Source organism: Dermochelys coriacea, chromosome 1 (genome assembly GCF_009764565.3).
Source record: "Dermochelys coriacea isolate rDerCor1 chromosome 1, rDerCor1.pri.v4, whole genome shotgun sequence".
In the NCBI taxonomy this organism is placed as follows: Eukaryota; Metazoa; Chordata; order Testudines; family Dermochelyidae; genus Dermochelys; species Dermochelys coriacea.
Genome location: NC_050068.2, coordinates 346,516,960 through 346,533,843, shown reverse-complemented (window position 1 = coordinate 346,533,843; position 16,884 = coordinate 346,516,960). Strand labels below are relative to the sequence as shown.

Below are 16,884 nucleotides of genomic sequence, written 5' to 3'. Positions count from 1 at the left end.
GGATGTTTTTCTAAAAGATCTAGTCTAGGAATTATTTTGGGGAAGTTCTACAAACCTGTACTATACAGGAGGTCAAACTAGACAATCACAGTGGTCCCTTCTGGCCTTATAATCTATAAATTACCTTCATGAAGGGGGGAAAAAAGTTCTGCAAGTCACACTGTCTTCCCAGTTGCACCTGTGGAGTGTGGAACCCACTGCCTTCAAAGTAAGCCCTCCCTTGCATTTGTGTAGCTGTAACAAAGGCATTTGGGGCAATCCAAATGTAATTGTGAGGATCATTTAGTCTGCTGAATCTTTATTATCGATGATAATGCATTAGGAAAGAATCATGCTTGACTTAGATCTCATGGTGAGACTGCAACGCTGGCAAGTAAAACACACACCGTTTAACTTAACTGAGCAGCTTTAAATTAGAAGTAATTGATAGCCAATAAACAGGAAAACCCTCTGACATTTTTCAGTCACTTTTCAAGGCAAAATTGCATTTTTAAGACCCTTATTCAGCAAGATATTTTAAAAACACATGTCTAACTTTAAACACACAAGTACCACTATTAAGCTCAACAAGACTACTCGTCCTTAAAGTACCTTGCTCAATCAGGGTATACAGCCAGTGACTGACTTAATTTTAGAAATTACAGTATTATTCCTATTGAGGAATTTATTTATTATTATATTTGGGGTGAGTGTGTCATTTGATTACATTATTCACCCCATTTGCCATAAGATTTACACATCACTAATCATATAATATCATTCCACAGTACAGCAGAAAGACATAAAGGCTTCCAGCTTGTTTCTTACTGGAATTCTATAAAGTGCCCTCATGAAGTGTTTGAGTAAAGCACTAGGAATTGCTCAGACAGTACGTGAGCGCACTTTATAGTTCCAGAAAGAATCATAGAATCATAGAATATCAGGGTTGGAAGGGACCTCAGGAGATCATCTAGTCCAACCCCTGCTCAAAGCAGGCACAATCCCCAATTTTTGCCCCAGATCCCTAAATGGCCCCCTCAAGGATTGAACTCACAACCCTGGGTTTAGCAGGCCAATGCTCAAACCACTGAGCTATCCCTCCCCCCAGGCGCAGCTGAGAAGCCCCTATAAATACACTACAAAATACTGAGCACTGGCAGAGAAAAATCATTTCAAATTAAATTTATTTCTCTAAACTCTAAAGGCAAGAAGATGACTAAATAGTTACTGCTGCAGTGAAATGTCTACTAAGCTCAGATAAAAATCATTGCAGATTTTGTTTAAGTTTAAGAGCAGCTTTAATTTTCCTGTAAAGATTCTACAGCGCAAGCTAACACCTCTCTTGAGCGGCAAATGGAGAAAGGGATACAAAATCCTGCCACAGCTCAAGTGACACAGTGTTTTATAATTTTGCGCATTAATATGTATGGCCGCTTTTTGTTTCATCAATAAAAGGGAAAAGACCTTAAATAGGTGAAGGCAAAAATAATTTCTACCATATACACTAGGGTTTTAGATTTTCTGCTTACTCTAAAAGGCCACCCACCGGAGATACCTTTAAACAAAATGCTCTGAACACGGAGTCATTGTGTCCTAACCAAACTTGTATGTATATTTCACATGGATCGTATATGCCTGATTATACCTATATAAGAGCTGCTCCAAAGCACACTATCTTGTAAAGTCAGAGGGATGCTCACTCAGCAACCTGCAGAATGGGACAATGTAAGAGACAAGACTAGGAAAGAGGACTGTCACAATTCAGGACAACTGTCTCCTCCATGGCCCAGTAAGGGCACCCATTTTTCTGGCTCCCAGACATCCTCTCTCCCACTCCTGTTCAGGGTTCTTCCAAGCTACACAGTTCCCATCCTCCACTGTATTATCCCCAGCAAGTCAGCCTACCTAAAAAGGCCAGTGTCTGTGGTTTGCTCTCTCATGAGGGAGACTATAAGCAGCGTAATTGTCCACAGTTACAAGGTACCAAATAGTGGTAAGAAAGCACATCTATTCTTAAGGTGAAAGCATTACAAAGAAAACATGTTAAAAACAATAAAAGAACCTACACATATGCTTATAAGTTTACCAGAGATCACCCAGCCACACCTCCAGCAGAAGCTCAAGTAGAAGTCAGTCCTTAAAATGCACCAACAGGGTTTTCTGCGGTTACAAGTTCAGAACAGCTTTAGCTCAGAACAAACCACCAGGTGCATGGGTTAGTCTTTCCTTTATACAGCCTGGACCTTTGATCTTCAAATTTCAGGAACAGGTAATCATTAGACAATTGTCCTTTCTGTATGGCGTAGCTTCAAAAAGGTGTGTTTTTGCATAAACCGGGGGGGGGGGAGGAAAGGAGGTGTCCATTTCACACTTATTGTCCCAAAAGACCGTTCTCCTCTGCTGCATTGCTCAATATAGTCCCTTTGATCATCCAGGCCCACAATAATACATATGCTCTGCAATTAATACAATGGACTCCAAAGATACTTAAACTAAATTCAATGAGGTTTTTCAAGGATATTGGAGGAAATTTCCACCTCTGTCACAAGGATCTCCTGACCTTTTTGGCATGAACAGTAACTATAAACAATATCAGGAAAACAAGGAGTTGGATGGCTAGATCTTCAACTGGTGTAAATCAGCATAGCTTCATTAAAGTTAATGGAGTTATACTGATTTATACAGAGGATCAGGCTATCAAATTCCTTATTGACATATTGGCTTGTCTTACTGTATGTGTGAACAGCACCTAGAACATTATGGGGGCTACAGGACACACACAAAAACTAATAGGAATAATCGTTTCAGCTGAAAACATTTTCAAGGTTTGTGTAAGGAAAAATGCCTGAATGGTCTAGATGAGCAAATCCTGAACTTAACTCTTTTACCTGGAAGTGGTATATGAAATAATGCTACTTTATGTTACTGTACAAAAATAAAAGTACATATTTATATAAAAAAAAGGTGTAGGCATCTGTCATGGTTACAGTGCAAGCTGCAATTTAGACCACTTTATGTCCCTCTTGGTTTCCCTAACTTCACCACTCTCTGGGTGGAACCCTGCAGTTTAATCACTCCTGGTCTGGATTGCTTGGCTGCATCCCCCATTTATCAAACATAATATGGGAGGCCCAATTGTGTTCAACACCCAGAAGCCCTTTCCCTCCTGGAGCCTGTGACTAGCAATTGATTAAAGTGACTCAAATGGCAGTGACTCAAAAAACACTATTTATGCACCCAAAGGTACATAGCATTCAGACACAAGGGTTAAAACAATAAATGCCTACATTAGTATTTCCTCTTACCTAAACCTTAATCTTTCCTTGCGAGCTTTGGCAAGTGCCACTCAGTCCAGTTAGCTCCACCTCTGGCAGCGAAAGACAGACTGCTGCTGCCACATGCCCTTAGAGAGACTTTGTAAAGTCAGCTGCTGCCTACTTAACCCCCTTCATTTACCTTTCTAGCAAAACATCTTGGCAAACGAGCTGTGTAACTCCCTACTTGCTGCCTGAAAAATAGCATCTTCCCAGTCTCTCTCTCTCTCATTTCTTTTCATAGACATCTCGCCATCAGCTCAAGCTCAACATCGCTAAAACAGAGCTCAATCTTCCTCCTCAAACCCTCCCCACTACCACCTTTCTCAATCACTGTGGACAACACTGTCATCTTGTCATGCAAGCCCAGAACCTGGGTGTCAACTCAGACCTCTCTCTAGGTCTTTACATCCAGGCTATGTCTAAGTCTTGCAGATCCTTTCTACATAACTTCTCTAAGATACAGCCTTTCCTACCCATCCACACAGCTAAAACTCGCATCCAGGCTCTCATCATCTCATATTTCAATTACTGCGACATCCCTTTTCTCTGGCCTTGACAAATCCTGTCCCACTCATAACCTTTCACAATGCTACTGCAAAGATCATTTTCCTAGCCTGTCACTTTGACCATATCACCCCTCTCTTTGTATCTCTTTACTGGTTCCCTCTTCTCTATCATATCAAACATAAGCTGCTGTCTTCACATTCAAGACCCATCATGGCCTGTCCCCACCTTACCTGTCATCTCTCACTCAGTATCAGTTGACTCCTGTCTCTGATTAGCCCATGAGGCCAGTCTCCAGTGCCCACTTGTTACATTTTCAAACAAATACCTTTGTGCTTTCTTCCCCTTTCCGCTCAGCAGGAGCTACCTGTAAATATTATCCTCCTTCAAATCTGCCCCCAAACACTCTCCTTTGCCATAAGGCCTACAAAACCTTAACAACGGTTAGGCTGCTGGTATGCTGAGACCACTGCCTAACATGCTGACCAATACGATCTCATTATTTCCTTGTACTCTCCCATCTGTCTGTATCCATCTGTTGTATCTCATTTCATACTTCGAGTGTAATCTCTTTGGGGCAAGAAATATTTTTTGGTTCTGTTGTACAGTGCCTAGCACAATGAGGTTGTGATCCATGAATGGAGCTCCTAGGTGCTATGATAATACAAATAAATAAATAATAAAAATAATAATAATATTTGGGAAAGCCTGGGCAAAGAGGAAGATTTTACTCTTGGATCCAAGTGTGGGAAAAGTATTGGTCATTCTTATTTCTTCCCGCAGAGAATTCCATACTCTGGATCTGATCCCTGAGAAAGTTCTGTCTCTCACAGTCATGAACCTGCCCTTGTTAGTTGACACAGTCATTGCTCCCATGCAATGCAGCTGTTGTGGGAGTCAATTCTAGTGGGAAGCATGGTGTCACAGGGACACACAGCCAATTCCACATAGGAATTTAATATTACAAAGTCAGGACAGTGACCTTGAACTGGACACTCTCCGGTTAATGTGGATCCAATAAAGAAAGCGGCATACTGAGGTCAAGTGTTCTTAGGGGCTGTTGGTGAGCAGTCAGGTATTCTGAACAAGCTGGCACCTCATCAGGAAATGGACTTCCTTCCTAAACAAAAAGAATTGCAGTAGTCCAGCCTCAGACTTAAAACGTATTCATCACTGTGGCCAGGTCTGCATTTGATAGGACTGGGCATGATCTGCTGGCCAATCTTGTACAGTAATGAGTGCTTACCTCCTGCACAAGATGCGATGGACATCACTTAGTTTATGCAATGCTCTGAAGGTGAGAAGAATTAGAAGGGCTTAGTATAATTTAGAAGCTGTTTTGCTGATATACCTGCTATTTTTCTCGCTTGATCTTATTCTTGCTGAGCATATTCACACAGAGATGGTTTTAATGTTTATTAAATAGATCCATCTTCTCCTTCTGCTTAGTCCCCATTGAAGTCAGAATCCTCCGAGACATCACTATCAGCTCCACAACAACTACAGTCATTGTTATTGCACAGACAGAAGATTAGGATTTCAGGTGGGGAATAAGCAGCAGAAACAGATGAACTATACAAATAGGTACTAAAGAGAGTACAGGCTAGTGTTTATATAAGGGGACATTTTCCCACTTCTTCCACTTACTTGTCATGTGACCTTGGGCAAGTCACTGAACCAGTCCTTTCAACAATGATAGAAAATTCAGGAATGACCAGATTTTCCGTTACTTTTGGGTGGCTCCTATATTCCAGCATTGAAGCCACCAAGTCAGATTCTGTGGCGAGACCTCAGCAAGAGATCATGGGGGAGAAAAATCCATCAACTGGTGCTCAGATGCCACTAATGAAAGCTCTTCCCACATCCCCCTCCTAAACAGCAATACAGACACAGTCATTCTCTCCATGAAGAGCCGGTCTCTATAGCAAACAACCAGCGCTGAAGAAGTGTGCTATGTAGGAGAAATGAAAACCCATCAAGTTAAACAAAGGGACCATGAGACAAATGTGAGGAAAAAGAGGAACAGAAAATAAAGGAGAGATAAGAAACAAGAAAAAAGGAATCAAAGGAAAAAAATTAATGGCAATGAGAGAAGGACGAAATTCGACAAAAAAGAAAAAGGAGGAAAAATTTTTTTCTTAACCTCGTTATTAACTTTTAATTCCCTTTGTAGTTTGTGTAAAGTGGAGCTGTTTTATGCACTGTGAAGAAAGGGTACTCCATATTGCATCGCTCATTTAGCGGGGCAGCACACTGAGAGGCATGCACTTCACCTCTTTCTAAGCTCAGCATACTCCTCTGCAAAAGAAGGACAACCCTGCCAACACAACTCACTCAGCTGTTGGGAGGCTTAATTCACCCTTTGTGCAGTACTTTCACTGCTAAGGAATTGCAAAATATATTATGAAAATTTCCCTAGCAACAATAAAAATAGAGAAATAAATGCTGAAAAGCTATGATGCATATAGGCAGAGGTTTCTCTGCGATAACAGTTTCCACAAGAGCTTTTAGAAGAAGTGTTCTGGTTTTTTAGCTCTAACCCAGAAAAATAAATTTGCACTCTTTTATGTACCTGGCATCCTCTATTAAATAAGGTAAGGAGATGTCTGGACAAAAAGGGAATTAGCTACAAGTCTCCCTTCTGGCCAGAGGTATGTATATCAAAGAGACAATCAACACCAGGAGCAGCAAATAGAATGAAATATAATTAATTTGAGCAGAGAACGAAAAAAAATAGATAAATGGATGACTAGTCAGGAAGAAACGTGCTAAACCATGTTAGTACTGGATATCTGAATGGTAGTTAGCAGACTGCACTTTATTCCTGGTTCTGCCACCAACTTTCTCTATGACCTTGGGCAAGTCACTTGACATCTCTGCGGTTCAGTGTTCCTCATCTGTGAAATGGTGTTACAGGGTGCAGCCCTCTTTGCCAAACTGGCGCCTCCTCCTGGTTGTAGTGGGGATTAGCTCGAGGCCAACACCCACTTTTGCGGTCTGCCCACCATCACTCTGTCTCTGCTCCATCCTACAGCTCCTCTCTTAGCTCCTAGAACCGCAGCGTCCTCTTTGTGGCTCTCATCTGTATTTCCCCCTTCCAGGAGGCCGGGGAGGGGGAGAAGTGTACTTGTCCAACAGTTCAGCCATCTCCCCAGGCCTGCCCCACTACTCTGGGCCCCAACCCAGGGATCCTGTAAATACCAGCTTCCTGCTGCTCCTCTGTAACCTCAGAATCCTCTGTCAGTGCCGCTCTACTACCCTGGGCCCCTTTCTCCATGGCCCCAGCACCTTCTTCACCCTCACCTCAGGACACTCAGAGTTGCTCAGGACCAGGAGCCAGCCACTGCTCTGTCCAAGGTGCTTACAGTTCTCTCAGCCCTTCAGGGACGCAGTTCTTACTCCCTGGGCTCCCAGCAGTAACAACCGTATCCTGCCCTGCAGCTCCCTTTTATCTGAGCCTACCGGGTCCTGATTGGTTGCTCCCTGCAATTCCTCCCTGATTGGCTGTGCTTCCTGCAGCCTTTCTGCACGGCTCACAGGACTCACCTCCATTGCCCCTTTTGGGGCAGGGCCTGGTTAACCACTTTTATGACTGTGTGGGGTAAGCACCCCATGACACATGGGGATAATGATATTTACCAGCCTTTACAATTGCACTTGGAGATCTATAAATGAAACATGCAGGTATTCATACTCACCACTAGAGCTCCCGGGAGTGCTGAACTGGGAGGCGTCAAGGAACTTCCAATGCGTAGGCAAGTTGGTCACGTCAGTAAGAGGTATGGGAGAGGCATCCTTCACAAGTGAACTGGGCAGGGGGAAGAAAAGCAAACCAACAGCTTCAAATACATTAACATACTATTGTAGCACCAAGGGACCCCAATCATAGATCATGATCCTATTGTGCTAGGCACTATAAAAACATTAACATGGACAATCCCAGCCCTAAGAAGTTTACAATCTAAGTATAAGACAGGAGAGAACAGCTGGATACAAACAGAAAGGGAAAGTGCAAGGAAACAATGAGACAGAAGAGATACTACTATTGCAAGCCCATTTAAAAAGATAAGCATAAGAGGAAACCAGGGCCCCGATCCCACAACTAGATCCACAAAGATAGCGCCCCCCCCCCACCTGCAAAGTCTCACTGATTTAACATGTATCTGTACCTGCCTATGTGGCTGTAGCTGCACTATGAGGACCTAAACAAATTGGATTTCGCTTCAATAAATTCCCCCTGCTCTCAAGTGCATTCTTCAGAGACCTCAAGACTTTTGATGTATTGTTCTACCAAGGGAGTTTCTTGGTTATTGTAAAGAATCTTCTTCCAGCACTGACAAAATGAATTCATGCCAAAAATATGGCCAATAGGCATTAAATAGTTGATTATGATCTGGAAGCCTAACCATCCAATGAGGCAACCAGCACCGTTACTAGAAGGGATAAGGTCCACTTCCATGCCTTCTTCTAAGCAGCATGGAAATCTCCTCCCAGCGCACTCCACAAAATCCTAGCCCCTCTCCCCTCTTCAAAATTGCAGCTCTGCACACACACACATTCACCTCTTCCATGAGGCCTATTACCTAAAAAGAAAGGTACTTTATTACTTTCTGCAATAAATTAACATTTATCTGTCAAGAATGTGTCAAGCTGTCCAGCCACATAAGGAAAGGCCAGAGGCTGAACGAGGCAGGGGAAACACGAGCAAGAAATCACATTAAGAAAAGCAAAGAATGCTCCTATAATGAGCTTGCTACATTACCTTAGGGGTTGAAACACTTACTCGACACACACTAACTCAAGGCCTAGCTGCCTGTGTGAAAACCTCCTCCAAAATCCACACCCCCCACAATTCAAAGGAATTAAAAAGTTGTGCAAGTCATTGTAGTGAAATTAACAACAACATTCAATTATTTATATTGCAGTAGTATCCTGAGCCCTCAATCAGGATCAGGCCCAACTCTGCTAGGTGCTTTTCTATCATCAGATGACAGACTGTCCCTGCCCCAAACAGCGATGAGATATGACAGGAGTGTGTGTGTTAAATGTAAGAAAAGAGAGCAAGAAAGAGATAAGTGTCCCTGCAGCAGGAACACAGGATTGTTGTTTATCAGCAAGTGTATATCTGGGGGCAGCAAGCTTTGTGTTTGTTTTTAATTAATGGGGTGATTGAGCAAGAGACTATGATGACTCATTAACAAGCCTTCTGCTTAGGAATTTCAACTTCAATCAACTTTCTGTTTAATAATTTGTTTAATGTAACTGACTGCGCCCCCTCTCTTTTGATTAACCCTTCTTACCCTTCCTGGCTTCACTACACTATTCTTTTTTCTTTCCAACATAAATCATAATGCATCTTTTCTCTCTGTTGTTTTCATTGTATTCCCTCTTACCTCCCTATTTGCTTCCCTACACTCTATTTTCTCACTCTCTCATTCAGAAGAATACCCTCTCCCCCCGACTCCTCAATACTTTACTTCTCTTTTCTAGCTTTTCGCATCCATCTCTTCCCACCCACCCACCCCATACACGGGGATTGAAACAGAAATACTGATAAGACAAATAAGAGCATTAAATAGTTGGACTAAAGTGAATGAGGTGTCCCAATGATCAGAAGCAACACCCAGGTGCGAAGCTACCACCTGTTACCTCACTCAAGTTGTTGTCGGTCGACTCTGCTCAGAACCTCAAATTTCATGACTTCTAGCTAGAAGCTGTATGATTAGTTTGAAGTTTTCTACCCCCCTCAGACTGCTGGAAGTAAGGAGGAAAACATGCTCTCTCTCGCTGTTCTGACCCTTACCACCCCACCAGAACACTGCATAGGGATGGGGAAAATCCTAATCTACCCCTCCACAACCTCTATTTTTGTGTTCTCCTCCCTACTGAACAACTCTAGCTGCCTGCCTCTGTTGCTGCTTATAGCATTCCTACACATGTAGCAGAGTGAAACTGCCCTGACCGCTAATGTCATTGCTACCCACAGGGTTACAAACAGCAGCAGTGAAAACTGACAACACTCTGGCCTGTCCTCACTGGGCTGCCCTTGGGAATGTCTGAGGTGCGGCAGTGGAGCAGTCTGTCTGCAGGCTCAAGGAGGCAGCACAGATTCATAGACTTTAAGGTCAGAAGGGACCATCATCGGAAGGTTTTATTTTTAACCCGTGGAGCTAGAAATATTCACCCCAATGAGAGATTAGATTTTGCAGAAGATAGCAGCACTCTCTCTGGAAAGTCTTCTACTCACCAAGGGAGAAAGTGGTTCCTCCACCCTCCCACTCCCAAGTCCTGAGTTAACACTACCTGAAACCAACCTTATTTTCCCTTTCTCCTTGTTCCGTTGTCCCACACGGTTAGTAGATTTGATGTACAGATGACGGTGCAATTCATCTATTAGGACTAAGTGCATGTTCATCTTCTTACTGTGAAGCTCTAGCCTCAGATCACTCAGTCCCTCCACCTGAAGAAGAGGACCCTCTAAAGAGTCCACTGCTGATACCTGGAAAGAAAATTAAATAAATATGACAAATTTATCATCATGTTCCTAAATTTTATTAAAATATTAAATGTGGGCTCCACTCTCCTAATCCTAAATCTTCCTCACTATCCTCAACACCCATTTTTCCTCTGGTCAAAGAGAGACTCTCTCTGTTCTTTCTGGTATATATCAACACCACAGTGAGTGCTGTCCAGAAGGTTGTTTAAAGCAGACACAAATTCAAAATAAGAGAAATATATTTTTAATTTTGTTCTTAAAAAACCAAGTAGACTCATAAAACTGACAGATACAAACAAAACCAATGTCACGAGCACCTTCAAACTTCTGATCAGATGTTTGTGTGAAAGAGAATCTATTCTGAACATTGTTAAACAAAACCAGAGCACAGTGCTTCTTGAAACAGGTTTAGCAAGTAATAAGGCTTTGAAAGTTCTGTGCTGGAATAGTTGGTCTTAAGTCTGCTTTCTCCTCTCCTAATAGTGACTTAGTCTCACAACCTTGCACAATTAAACCTCCCAAAACTTCAAAGAGCAGTCACACCGTTCCCATTTTACAGACAGAGGAAACAGACAAAGATTTTAGTTCACTTATGCAAGGTGATGACTCAGTAGCACAGCAGAAAATGGAACCCAGAAGTCCTGAATCTCACAGTCTCCTATTCAAACTGTTAAACCAACCAAGTCTGATTTACATGGGAATCACAGGCAGTGTCTGGTGAGAACTGGGGAAAGTACTCTGAGCTATCAAGATCTTCTAGGAGGTTAATCTTTTTGGTAAAAAGAAAAGGAGTACTTGTGGCACCTTAGAGACTAACAAATTTATTTCAGATAAATATGTTAGTCTCTAAGGTGCCACAAGTACTCCTTTTCTTACAACTACAATACCCACCTGCTGAAGTGAAGAAACAGACTGACAGAGCCAGAAGAGTACCCAGAAGTCACCTACTACAGGACAGGCCCAACAAAGAAAACAACAGAACGCCACTAGCCATCACCTTCAGCCCTCAACTAAAACCTCTCCAACGCATCATCAAGGATCTACAACCTATCCTGAAGGACGACCTATCACTCTCACAGATCTTGGGAGACAGGCGAGTCCTTGCTTACAAACAGCCCCCCAACCTGAAGCAAATACTCACCAGCAACCACACATCACACAACAGAACCACTAACCCAGGAACCTATCCTTGCAACAAAACCCGTTGCCAACTCTGTCCACATATCTATTCAGGTGACACCATCATAGGGCCTAATCACATCAGCCACACTATCAGAGGCTCGTTCACCTGCGCATCTACCAATGTGATATATGCCATCATGTGCCAGCAATGCCCCTCTGCCATGTACATTGGCCAAACTGGACAGTCTCTACGTAAAAGAATGAATGGATACAAATCAGACGTCAAGAATTATAACATTCAAAAACCAGTTGGAGAACACTTCAATCTCTCTGGTCACTCGATCACAGACCTGAGGGTGGCTATTCTTCAACAAAAAAACTTCAAAAACAGACTCCAACGAGAGACTGCGGAATTGGAATTAATTTGCAAACTGGATACAATTAACTTAGGCTTGAATAGAGACTGGGAGTGGATGAGTCATTACATAAAGTAAAACTATTTCCCCATGTTATTTCTCCTCCCCACCCCACCCCCCACTGTTCCTCAAACATTCTTGTTAATTGCTGGAAATGGCCCACCTAGCTTGTCACCATGAAAGGTTTTCCTCCTTCCCCCCCTTCCTGCTGGTGATGGCTCATCTTAAGTGATCACTCTCCTTACAGTGTGTATGATAAAACCCATTGTTTCATGTTCTCTGTGTGTGTATATAAAATCTCCCCACTGTATTTTCCACTGAATGCATCCGATGAAGTGAGCTGTAGCTCATGAAAGCTTATGCTCAAATAAATTTGTTAGTCTCTAAGGTGCCACAAGTACTCCTTTTCTTTTTGCGAATACAGACTAACACAGCTGCTGCTCTGAAATCTTTTTGGTTTAATACATACACAATTTCAGCATGAAAAAATGTTTTTCCTCATTTTGAGACTTTAATACAGTGACAGGCAGTGGCTTGAGCTGGCATAATATAGGTAGGCACCAGACAAGCGTCTCTCACAAAACTCTGCCAGTGCATTTTAAGAGTGACCAGCTAACACCTGTTGTGCGCTAGAATGAGATCCCTAGCTAATTTTCAGTTGTGCCCTAAAAATGAATTTGACCACAAACCTCTCGGAATGACAAACTAGTAGATTAAAGGGACACTGTCAATTTACATTTGGCCCAGCATTGACATTTTGTAAAGCCAAGCTTTTATAAAATCTATGACCAATAGAAATGTTCCTGCAGTTGTTTTGAATTAGAGATATAACATTGCCTTTGTAATGTTTGAAATCTAAACATCACAGAACCAAAAACCTGAAAGTGACTATCAACAAAAGTGAAACTTATTCCATAGATTTTCATATCCAAGCTGAAAGACATGCAAATATAAAACAGCATAAATGGAAGGGGACTGAATTTTTAAAATCTCTCTTTTAATAATCTAAGATGCTGTTAGTAAAATAAGTGAAGACATTTGCTTACAACATAGAATTTCAATTAACAGTGCACCTGTCAGCAAGATATTAAAAATGAAAAGCAAGGAGATTTAGTAAGCAGGCAGCCAAGCTCAGGTCTGATCCCGTAATAAATATTAACAGATACACACAGTTCATGAGCCAACTATGTCCTGCTTTACTTACCCCAAAATCCAGAATTGCCCTGAAGCAGCTTCAGCCATTGAGGTCTTTTACATTAATAGAGAAATGTATAAGAAGAAACTGGACTTCTCTGCTTCCGCAAGAAGTCCATACCTGTGAAATTTGCTCCCTCTCGTGGATGAGAGCGGAGGTCGGATGCCCATTGGAGCACAGCGTAAGGCATTTTTCCTTAGCCAGGTAGTTTCCCAATTCTTGGTTTCTGCAACCAGAGGTTAGGGGACTTTATCAGTGCATGGTTGTAGTTTGTAATATTCTATTCTGTCTGGTCTGTTTAGTAGAACTTATGTCTGTATTACTGTCGAACTCTATATAGTGCCCAGGTACTATGACAATGCATGCAACATCAAAAAAATTAAATACTAAATTTCTATTCTTAAGGGAAAGAATAAGCTAAGAATCCTCCACTTTTATCAACTGACATCACCCCATCAGGAGAGACTGGATGGGACTCCCTCTTCTGCTGATCTGTGCTAGGGAAGGGCCTGCAGCCCTGTAGGTAAAAGGCACTGTGGATAAGAGGTAGACATATTTTGATTGAAGGGAGGGCGGGTAATAGTGTGTGTTGACTGTGTCTGCCCAAAGAGCTTGATCCTTTGGGGTGTTGAGTCCCTAACGTCCCAGGACTTCAATGAAAGCTGGGGGTATTAGGTACTGCCCAGCAAGCACTCAGCATTTCACCACATCAGGAACAAATTCAGGAGGACCTAAATCAACAAACAGAGCTGGGGAAAGGATTGTGAAATGGGAAGGGAGTGGGATGCAGTGAGGAAAGAAGAAGTAGGCATTTTGAAAGCTGACATTCTATTTCTCACTCACATTGCTGGGCTCTTTTCTTTTTCTTCTCGAGCTTCATAAAAGAAAAAAAAGGCCATGCACAAAACTAAACTATTATATCAACATAAGAGTCTCAAGCAAAGCTTTAGGAAAACAAATAGAATAGTCAATCATTTATTGTATTAATAAAAAAACTTCCATATACATTTACTTTTCTTCTTTGGCAAAAAAATTCAGCAATTTTTTTTTTTCGGAAATGGCGTTTGTGACACTTCATATTTGCAGTTAGACATGCTGGAGAGTTATGCCCCTGATAACACCACTTTCACAGTGATTGAATTCTAGAGGTAAACAACACAGTCAACAATCAATGTTATGCAGGCTTTGAGCCTTTTAACTAGCCACTGCCACACTTCAGTAAACCCCTATTTACTGTTGATTGCCAAGACACAAGAGGCTATAGGGGAAAGCTTTTATTTAAAGAACAGTTTTGGTGAGAAAAAGGAAATATGGGTCTGATTCAGCTCAACTGATGCCAATGTGAAGATTCGTATTGACTTCACTGGGAGTTGGAATAAACCCTACCTTCTTGTGTGGCTGCAAAGTCAAATCCCCTTTCTTTACTCACATAAAGCAGCATTTACCCCTGTTAGTACTTCAAAGCCAACGAAGTTACAGAACAGCAAGCTGGATTCTGTTCGAGCATGCCCATCAAACTTGGTTAGAACACTGGACTGAGAGTGAGTAAGAAACTAGACCAATTCAAAATCAATACAGAATACATTCAATGGATTAAAAAGTGGCTGGCTAACAGTTCGCAAAATATAATTATAAACAGGGAATCATCAAGCAGATGTATTTTTCCTGGTGGGGACCCTCCGGTATTGGTTCTTGGCCCTATGCTATTTAATAATCTTACCAAAGACCTGGAAGAAAACAAAATAATTATTAATAAAGTTTGCAGAGGATCCAAAGATTGGGGGGAGTGGTAAATAAAGAAGAGGCCAGGTCGCTGATACCAGGCAATCCAGGCATTTTGGTGAGCTGGGCACACACAATAGCATTTTAATATGGCCAAATGTGAAGTCATACATATAGGAACAAAGAATGTAGGCCATACTTACAGAATGGGGGACTATCGTGGGAAGCAGTGACTCTGAAAAAGAGACAAGGGGGATGTGATGGATAATAAGCTGAACATGAGCTCCCTGGGCAATGCTGTGGTAATGCAATCCTTGGATGTGTTAACAGGAAACGTTGAGTAGTAGAGAGGTTCTATTACCTCTGTATTTGACATTGGTCCAACTGCTACTGAACTACTGTGTCCAGTTCTGGTGTCCATAACTCAAGAAGGACATTGATATGTTGGAGAGATTCAGAGAAGGGCCATGAGAATAATTAAAGAATTGGAAAACGTGTCTTTATAGTGAGAGACTCAAGGGTCTCGATCTATATAGCTTAATAAAGAGAAGGTTATGGGATGACTTGCTCAACCTACACATACCTGAGTGGGGAACAAATATGTGATAATAGAGGGCTCTCCACTCTAGCAGACAAAGGTATAACAAAATCCAATGTCTGAAAGTTGAAGCTAGACAAATCCAGACTAGAAATAAGGTGCCTTTTAAAAAAAAAAAAGAGTGAGGGTAAATACCCATTGGAACAAGTTACCAAGGGTTGTGCAGGATACTCTATCACTGGACATTTAAAAAAATCAAGATTGGATGTTTTCCTAAAAGATACGCACTACTTCAACCAGAAGTTAATACAGAGAAGTCCTATGGCCTGTGTTATGCAGGAGGTCAGATTAGATCATCACAATGGTCCCTTCTGGCATTATAACCTGTGAATCTATTCCCTGCTGCATCACTGACTCATTGAGTGACCTTGGGCATGACATTTATACTACTTTTATTTTATATTATCCACTCGTAGAATGGTTACAATACTTACCTAGCTCACAAGGGTTAAACAGAAAGTGCGGGACTCAACTTCCTATGTTTCAGCTTTTGTCTAAAAAAAATTATTTTTAATATATAAGCACAACTTTCCTAATAAAAATGTATTGCAAGTTTTTGATCCCTTGCAGGTTAGGGCCAATTATCTTTAATGTCAGAATCATGACTAGATCTGAATATATTCAGCTTGGAAAATAGAAGACTAAGAGGGGATATGATAGAGACCTATAAAATCACAAAAGGTGTGGAGAAAGTAAATAAGGAAGTATTATTTACCTCTTCACATAACATAAGAACTAGGAGTCACCCAATGTAATTAGGCAGCAGGTTTAAAACAAAACAAAAGGAAGTACTTCTTCACATAATGCACAATCAACCTGTAGAACTCTTTGCCATGCGAGGTTGTGAAAGCCAAAAGTATAACTGAGTTTGAAAAAGAATTAGATAATTTCATGGAGGACATGTCCATCAATGGCTATTAGCCAAGATGGTCAGGGATGCAACCCTATGCTCTAGGTGTTCCTAAACCTTTGACTACCAGAAGCTGGGACTGGACAACAGAAGCTGGATCACTCGATGATTGCCTGTTCTGTTCGTTCCCTCTGAAGCACCTGGAATTAGCCACTGCTGGAAGACAAGATACTGGGCTAGATGGATCATTGGTCTGAGCCAGTATGGCCACTGTTATGTTCTTATCTCTGCCCCCAACAAATTTACAATGTAAACAGCACTTCAATTTTTGTTCTAAAGTTTCAAGTGTTATATGGGTGAGAGTTTTGGATTTTTTTAAATTCAGGAAAAGTAATGTCTTACAGTCTTCTTTCAGAGGAAACATAAAACTGACATCTTGTCCAGAGACATCCTTTAAGAAAAATGGGGGTAGAGGGGAGGCTTTATTCCTAGCGAGTTCAGTGATCAAGTTCAAACTCAGAATGTACAGATCTAAATTGCCTCTGCAGTTTCAGAATTGGTTGTTATTCTTCACTTCCTCTCTTAAAATGTTGATGTAGCTTTTCTGTATGTTGCCATGTCTCACCTCAAAGGTATCTGGTTTTCAGAGGAGGGTGAAGGAATGTGTCTGTATTATGTAGATAAA

At 41.6% G+C, this 16,884-nt stretch overlaps 1 protein-coding gene across 1 annotated transcript in view; it reads right to left on the bottom strand.

Moving 5' to 3' along the window:
* The window catches only part of EXOC4 (exocyst complex component 4), a 596,962-nt gene that overhangs the window by 522,478 nt on the left and 57,600 nt on the right, over window positions 1–16,884 (bottom strand). Inside the window, 2 exon segments of the mRNA XM_038412510.2 lie at window positions 7,499–7,608; window positions 10,115–10,299. Coding sequence (XP_038268438.1) covers window positions 7,499–7,608; window positions 10,115–10,299 — 295 coding nt within the window.